The 8,113-nt window shown below is 47.9% G+C and overlaps 1 protein-coding gene across 1 annotated transcript; it reads left to right on the top strand.

Moving 5' to 3' along the window:
- Positions 1–361: 361 nt before the first annotated feature.
- LOC116619148 (ribonucleoside-diphosphate reductase subunit M2 B-like) lies at positions 362–3,158 on the top strand. Its single transcript, XM_048726541.1, has 6 exons — positions 362–580; positions 794–1,006; positions 1,230–1,376; positions 1,606–1,844; positions 2,331–2,601; positions 2,743–3,158. Exons 1-6 carry the CDS (start codon positions 449–451, stop codon positions 2,893–2,895), a joined length of 1,155 nt encoding a protein of 384 aa, XP_048582498.1. The 5' UTR covers positions 362–448; the 3' UTR covers positions 2,896–3,158.
- The last annotated feature ends 4,955 nt before the right edge of the window (positions 3,159–8,113 follow it).

The following is an 8,113-nucleotide window of genomic DNA, read 5'->3' as shown; positions in this document are numbered from 1 at the left end:
GGAGACATATTGCCCTAAACCGGAAGAGTGGACCTCATTTTGTCTCCAAACACCCTTTCTATAGACTATACCCCCACAAGGGAGACCATTTTGCCGTTCACGTGTGATGTTGGTGATCGGATCCAAAGGTCAATTCTGTTTTCGCGCCGAAACTTTTCAAATTTTGCCGCGAAAACCCCTTTGTCTGCCTTATATGGACATGTGGGCCCATGCGCAATGCTCTGGAACAACAAACACAATCCAACGCTGATACGAAAATTCCCGCGAAATAAATCTGACCAATCAGAGTCAAGTAAACTTACCTTTTCCGCGCTGTGATTGGTTGGTTTTGTTCGGCCGCGCGAATTTAATCTTTCCGTTTGGCGTCTTTCGAATCACAACCTCCAGAAGCTCCTACGTATTTTACTCTTCGCTACCGTTTTACCTCGAAATTTTTAACTCCTTCACCATGCTCGGCCTAGATAACTACACAGTGAACGACCTCAACCAAGTCAATAATGCGCTGAAGAAAGTCACAACCGACAACGAAAAATCCGCCACCATAACCACGAGTTACAAAGAAGAGAATACAGTTCAAATGGTATGTAAAACGGCGAGAAATTCCAGCAAGGTTTTACTTCTATACGCCAGAAAGTATTTCCACTAACTTCTGTAAAGCAAGTCTGCGTTTTAGATTACTTAGATATGTAATTTCTTAAAATTTATCGAGGTTTTCCCGCTCGTGAATTCTGGCGCGCGAATGTTGAGGCAAACAATCTTGACTTAATTGAATTGTTTGATTTTTTTTTTCTAGGTATCGGACCGAACTCCCCCTAAGAAAAGCCGTGCGAAGTCTCGATTCAACACCGAGGACGAACCCCTTCTCCGAGAAAACCCTCATCGATTTGTGATCCTTCCTATTCAATACCCCGAGATCTGGCAGATGTACAAGAAAGCCGAGGCCTCTTTCTGGACTGCAGAGGAAGTAGATCTCTCCAAAGACTCGCATGACTTTGCCAAACTCAATGTATGTTTGAATGTGTTTATAATTCCTCAGAGTAGTTTGAGAAACTGCTACCCTAATTTCGACCCCAAGATTTCTTTTTGATTAATCAGGTATTTTCCTTTGACCATTAAGAAAATAAGATCCCTGCCTTTGGTACTTATAGAATTGCTTATTTTGCTAGGTGCATTAACTTGGTATACCTCCTTTGTCTTTACTTAACCACATTTTTTGTTCACTTTCCTAGGATGATGAGCGTATGTTTGTGTCGCATGTATTGGCATTCTTTGCGGCCAGCGATGGCATCGTCAATGAAAATCTTGTAGAGTGCTTCAGTCAAGAAGTACAGATTCCTGAGGCCAGATGCTTCTACGGCTTCCAGATTGCTATTGAGGTATGAGGTCTGTCTGCCTCTATGGATTAGTGGAAAAAAACTGCAGTAAAACTTACATTTATAAGACCACATTCCCTTTTAAAGATTTCTATAAAGTTCATCTAAAGGATTTGTAAAGTTATTTGTCCGTACTTATCATGTTTATGCAAGCTCTACTGGACAATTTTGTTAACTCCTTAAGTATTTTTTATTGTGTGAAGCAAGGGCTTTAAGTTCTCTTGTGTTGCAGAACATCCACTCTGAGATGTACAGCCTTCTGATCGAGAGCCTGATCAAAGACAAGGCAGAAAAAGTCAATCTGTTCAATGCTATTGAGACAATGCCTTGTGTCATGAAGAAGGCGCACTGGGCTCTGAACTGGATCAACCCCCAGAGAGCTTCATTTGGCGAGAGGATTATCGCCTTTGCTGCCGTAGAGGGCATCTTCTTTTCTGGGTCCTTTGCTGCCATTTTCTGGCTGAAGAATAGGTGAGGAGTCCTGTTTTAAAAAATTCAACCTTAGTTTTATGCCCCCTCATTAAAGACGCATTGCCACCAGTTTGCTCCCGGAGGTCTGACGGAAACATCAAACATAAAAAGACAAAAGAATCTACTAGAACCTAAGATATTCAATCACTCTAAATCCACTCTAAATTATCAATCACATCCTCGAGAAACTTCCAATGGATACACTGCTTTCAATATTTTAAAATATTTTGTGTTTTCCGTTAATTCATTGGAGATTGGTTTGTAATCAACCAGAAGTGAGCTTGTGACAATGCAGTTTTAACCCATTGCTATTTGGTAGCCTTGTTGATGTATCCAAGATTTTAGAACAGTTTTTATTTCTTGTGTTGCTAGCTTGAATGATATAAGTGTATATTTCATTGTGGCTCAATTAATGTTCTAAATGACACTTAAACCCCTCTATTCCTTTGTAATTCTCAATTTTTTCTTTCCTTGTCTATCCTTTAGGGGACTTATGCCAGGTCTGACATTCTCGAATGAGCTTATCAGCAGAGATGAAGGTCTCCATTGCGACTTTGCCTGCTTGATGTACAAGTACCTAGTTAATAAGCCTGATGAGGAGACTGTTAGAGGAATCATCAAGGATGCTGTTGTCATTGAGCAGGAGTTCCTCACATCTGCTCTTCCTGTCAAGCTGATTGGCATGAACTGTGCCTTGATGAGACAGTATATTGAGTTTGTTGCAGATAGACTACTGGTTGCTCTCAATTGCCAAAAGGTACATTGTACATTTTGAGGGTCTCAGCGGCCTGAGAAAAGCAATGATAAACTAGAATATCGTTGAATAATAGCATTATGTATTTGTTGCTGCATTTTGCTTTGTACATCTAATCATAATTATTTTGTTTTGTGTGTTTAGGTCTACAATGTTGAGAACCCCTTTGACTTCATGGAGAATATCTCTCTAGAGGGAAAGACAAACTTCTTTGAGAAACGTGTTGGGGAGTACCAGAAAAGTGGTGTCATGAGTGAGAAAGACTCACATAAGTTTAGTTTGAAGGATGAATTTTAGAATTGCATACAAGAATTGATTAACTAAAGGAATATGAATATATTTTTATCCATTTTCACACCCTCTGCAAATGAATTATCTATTTATTGGATACCACAGAGGACTTTTGTAATAATCTTTCTTCACTTCTTGCATATATATAGATTTTTTAAATCAATTTTCAGCTGTGCTTTCATGCTCTTAATGTAAATATTTTAACATATGTAAAAAATAATTATTTAGTTAGTGTTATATTATTTTTATTAAACAAATTTTACCTATTATATTATATCACGAGACACGAAATAAATCCCGCGATCGCTCATACATAACAAGTTAACTCGCGGAGAGGGATGTGAACATAACAATACATGGAGTATTTCTTCGAAATAAGAAATACATTAGCTACTAACTCAAGAGACATGGGCTTTCCAGGGAAGGAATCCAGCCTACTCTAAAGCTATTCCAGGCGGAATATAGAATTATCGACGGCTATTCCATAGACGTGAAAACGCGCAGCATAATTCCGGCTTTATTGATGTAGAGCGATAGCAATATAGAAAAGATGGATTTAAGCCCGGAGAAGAAAAATAACACTTGATATTTTGATATAGCCGACGTAGATCAATCGGAATTGATCAAGCCAACGCAGTCAATCCAGTAGCCGCTCGCTCTCAGGACCGAGCACAGACAGCACAAGCGAGGAATTTACAAGCAACAGCAATGGCGCGAATTCGCCCCCTGTAGTGAAGTGTTGCGCAGTGTAACGAGGGTACAGAAGAAAATAATATTATTTTGCAATTCAAACTGAAAAGCAAATTTAATCTAGATTTTTTTTCTGTGCCTTAGCCGGTTTATCCGGGTAAAAGATCTGTCATTGTAACATGACTGAACGCCTTGGGGTAAAAACTAGATTAGCGTTTTTTTTTGTTATCTTTATGCATTTAAACTAAAAAAAGCAAATTTGATCTAGTTTTTTTTCTGTACCTTAGCCGGTTTATCCGGGCAGAGGATCTGTCATCGTAATATGACTGAACGCCTTGGGGTACAAGAGAACAGCATTCTTTTACGATTCAAACTTAAAAGCAAATTTGATCGTTTTTTTTTTCTTTACCTTTGCCGGTTTATCCGGGTAAAAGATCTCTCATTGTAACATGACTAAACGCCTTGGGGTACAAAAGAAAATTATATTCTTTTGCAATTCAAACTAAAAAGTAAATTTGATCCTGTTGGGCGTACAGGATTCTCGTAGAACATCCGAACCCTCCGTTCTGAATAGCCTTTGTATATTTTGCAGTATGTATCGTGCGAATGATAATAATAACACCCTCACTTAGGATTTCTGTTTAAATCGGAATGACTGTGACATCTACATGCCTTTGAGAGAATTTCTCGCAGCCTCTTTCATCTTTTCGCGTGTCTCCAGGGAGGGCCTTTCCTGCTTTTTTTCTCACGCGATGCGAGGCCGAGTCGAGCTCTGATAGCGGCCTTGAGCGCGTAGTATCTCTCTTGTTCCTGAAGTATTAGCCGAAACTCTTCGTCTGAGATATGCCCGTCCTGCAGAGCCTTAGAGACCAGCTCGCTGCTCGAGTTTTTCTTACTCTCCGCTAAAACCTTCGTGTTTAGCCACCTTGTTCGTAAGACCCCTAGAGACTATCCCTGCGCCTACGCCCACGACACCGACCAGCCCAGCGACCCCTGTCAGCGGACCGCCGATCAGAACCCCTATCCCACTCAGACCCCCAGCCCGGCGCTGGAAAGCGCCCCTGCAGCGATGCCAGATGCCACAGACCAGCACGGGTAACGGCGAAGGCGCGCTTATACTTCTTCCGCACCTGTCGATGATGCGTTATTTCGTTGTCTAGAACCGCCTGAGTGTCACATATTTTCTGGAGTCGGAAGCTTTGCACGTCGCCGCCGATGCTTGCCGGAGCGGTGGGCGTAATGTGCGTTTGCAGGCGAGTCGGGGGGCAGACGCTGGGAAGCGAGGGGTATATGGCACCGCTGCTAACGTCGCTGTTTGCCATGCTTGTTATGTCGGACCTAGGTTAGCTCTAATACGAGGCGAACAGGCCTGCCCTTAAAGTCCACCCGTCTACCGCGGTCATCAGTGATCCATATTCGGATACTCGAGACAAACTCAGAGGAAGACGCTGCGACACAAACGGAGTCCATAGACGACTTTCTCGTGCGGCCTCCCGCGGGTTTCTAGGCAAGCGAGAACGTTTGAAGGCTCGTATAAGGCGAGGCATTGCGGGCGGTCTACGATATCGCAGGAGATGTAGAGGGCCTCTATTTTCGCAAAGCCACCTTAAGTGGGCCCCCCACCACGGGTAGTGCGAGGCCCCCCCCCCCCCCCCCCCCCAACTGATCGTCTTTAGCCTCTAGGCCAAATAGTGCGCAAAGCTCGGCATTCAGGAACGCAACGCTTTTGGACACGAGCGCGATCTTCCCGGTGAGGGGATCCAGCTTCGCGGTCAGAATCTTGCTTTCAGCTCGGTTTATCGTTTCCACGATGGACTCGGCCGTGTGGTGCCCGGCTGGCAGAGTAGCGATGGGCGGGAGGGAGGCTATAGTCGTTATCTGATGCTCCCGCTCGAGATTATACCAGCTGTTATACAGCGAGCACTGCCGGAGCGCCACGAAGCGTGGGCGCCTTATCGGCTGCTCGGAGAAGAGCGTCAGTTCGCCTCCGGTAAACACAGCATGTAGGATCACCATTGTGTTGAACATAGCCCGCCTTCGTGTTTAACAGGGCTGAGCATGGATGGGAAAGGCTGGCGGATGCTGAACGGGGAGGCGATTCCAAGAAGGGAGGAGGAGGAGACGAAGAAGGCGGCAGTTGCGGCGGGAGCCTCTATAGCCGGACATATCAAACACGCTATAGCCGAACAAGTCAAACGCGCAAAAACCGGTTTCCCTAGGTCTTTGACCCTCGCTCAAAAGTTGCTCTACGCCGTGCCCGCGCCCCCGTGGAGAGCACGGCCTCAGAAATCACCCCACTACTCACGCAGCTAGAGATACACGTGGCTGAGGACAAATCATTCACGACTAGGGTCCGAGACATATTCAAAGAGACAGTAGTCACGCACAAGTCCGCCAAGGAGTCTCGCCGGTGGCTATCGGAGCCTTCTTATGGGTACTGGCCACAGCAACTCAACTTTGCGGTCTGGTGCGCAACCGCCGGATGTGGGGTGTCCCTAGTCGACCCCGCTTTCGCCACGCTCCCCTTTGTCATCAGGGGATTTCTAAGGTTTCACGTCTACTTTACCACCCGGAGCATACTCTACGAGCTCGGCGCCCCCCTGCCTGGCGACAGCCCGTTCACGCAAAAAGGTAACCCCTACAAGAAGGCCGCTTTCGAGCGTCTATGTATAGAGTTCGGTTTGCCGCGTAAGCCGGACTTCCGATGGAAAGGCGGGAGGAACTACGGGCTAGGCGATGTGTTTGTGTTCTACCCGGGGGAGGGGTATCGCAACGTGCACGTGATCCGTGGCTACGACACGGCGGCGGACGAGTACCCGAGCCACCTCAATCTGTTTAGCGACGAAGGTGGGACGTACAATAGTGGGAAGCAGGTGGGTTACATACGCAACGAAGACCACGGGGGCGTGCAATATAGCTGGTTTGCGCCTCCCAAAGGTGAGGGGCTGACAAAAGCAGGGCTAGGAAGACTAGATCGCTCGGTCGAGGCGTTCGTCTACACAGTGCTTGGCGCGCAGGTAAACGTCCGTTCCTCTATCGCGGGGGCCGGTGGGCCGGCCATGGAGGCGCAGGCGGAGTTCACGAAGCTGCTTGAAGACGCGATCATAGAAAACGACATCGCTCAAAGCGTGAAAAGGTACCAGTTAGCCGTGCAGGAGGCCAAGGTGAGACTGAGTCTTGCGGTCGCACCAGGAGTGTGGCTGATGCCGAGCAATCTGGTGATAAACACGCAAAGCGTCGTGGGATACAACAATAAGCTGCAGAAAGCCACAGACTCCATGACGCTCGGCGCAAACGCGATCAACACCGAGACAAAGCCAGTCGGTGCTCATAACATGGCCGGTGGGTATCCTAGGGTGCAACACGTGGCTGACCCTGGGATCGACCGCGTGCCGTCCCGGCGGCGAAGCAAGGCTTCCGCCCCTGCGAAAGTGCACACAGAGGGCGCGGCCCCTGCCCCCTCTCCACGTACGCACGCTGCGCATAGCATGACTGCCGCCGGACCGGGCGAAAAAAGTGACCACACCGCCCTCAAGGCGGGGTCGGCACTCGCGGTGGCCGCGGCGTATTACCTGTTCCGATGACTGCTTTGCATTCGACGAACCAAGAACGCGGCTACGGCTAGAATGAGCAGCCACGCGTTTTCGCCAAGGAATTTCAACGCTTCTCCTGCAGCCTTAAACACGAAGTTCGCGATGCTGCCTACTAGCCCAGGGAGAAGCTCGCCTAGCTTTTTCCCTATGGCCTTAAGCCCGTTACCGACCCCTCTGGCCACGGAGGAGAGCGACTTGCCGAGCGACGTCACAATGGCCGCGATCGTCGTCGCTACGGCCAACCCGATAGCGGTGACGGTAAAGCCGTAGTTTGGGAAGATGTCTTTGATGCGCTCTCTTAGCGGCTTTTGGTTCTCGAGCTCTCGGTTTTCGCGTTCTAGTTCGTCAATCTCGGACAGCCTCTCCTCGTTGCGCTCACGGGCCTCTTGGCGGCTACTCTCTGACGTGTTAGGGTCGTCGATGGTCTACCTGTCTGTGGCTACCACCCCTTGCAGCTCTTGGACCCGTTCTGTGTTCTCCTGGATGACCGCGTCTATCTCTGCCACGGACCCCATCGCCAGCTTGAAGCCTCTCAGCTTTGCAACGTCCTGTCGGACGCCTCCGTCCTCATTGAACAGCTGTCTTGGTTTAGACCAACCTCTTTTGTCGAGGTTGCGAACCTGTATTAGCGTCTTTCCCCTCCGGTCTGACTGGAACCGTATCAGATTCTCGTTAAGGTCTGGGTATTCCTCCCTGAGGGACTGGAGAGGTTTCAGCGCTTGCCGTTCCGGCGGTTTGCGTTGCGCTTCGCGTAGCCATGCTATGCGGAGCATGCCTACGCGACGACGGGCTCGTCATTGGGATCGACTCCCCATCGTCGGGGTCGAACGGGATAAGGGGCGTCGTCTCGTCGTCCCCCACTCCGCGATCTGCTGAAGCACCCGGTAAGGTATCATCAATTTCGACGTCAACATCACCCATGATGCGTGCGCATAACTCGT

The sequence above is a fragment of the Nematostella vectensis genome, chromosome 4 (genome assembly GCF_932526225.1).
Source record: "Nematostella vectensis chromosome 4, jaNemVect1.1, whole genome shotgun sequence".
Classification (NCBI taxonomy): Eukaryota; Metazoa; Cnidaria; class Anthozoa; order Actiniaria; family Edwardsiidae; genus Nematostella; species Nematostella vectensis.
Note: the sequence above shows the minus strand (reverse complement) of the source record. Positions and strands in the feature narration are given on the sequence as shown.

Excerpts from the sequence above, each read along its gene's own strand:
- LOC116619148 (XM_048726541.1), top strand. The coding sequence starts at position 449 with ATGCTCGGCCTAGATAACTACACAGTGAACGACCTCAACCAAGTCAAT. Across the intron at positions 581-793 it reads AAGAGAATACAGTTCAAATG|GTATCGGACCGAACTCCCCC; the intron begins GTATGTAAAACG and ends TTTTTTTTCTAG. Across the intron at positions 1,007-1,229 it reads ATGACTTTGCCAAACTCAAT|GATGATGAGCGTATGTTTGT; the intron begins GTATGTTTGAAT and ends TCACTTTCCTAG.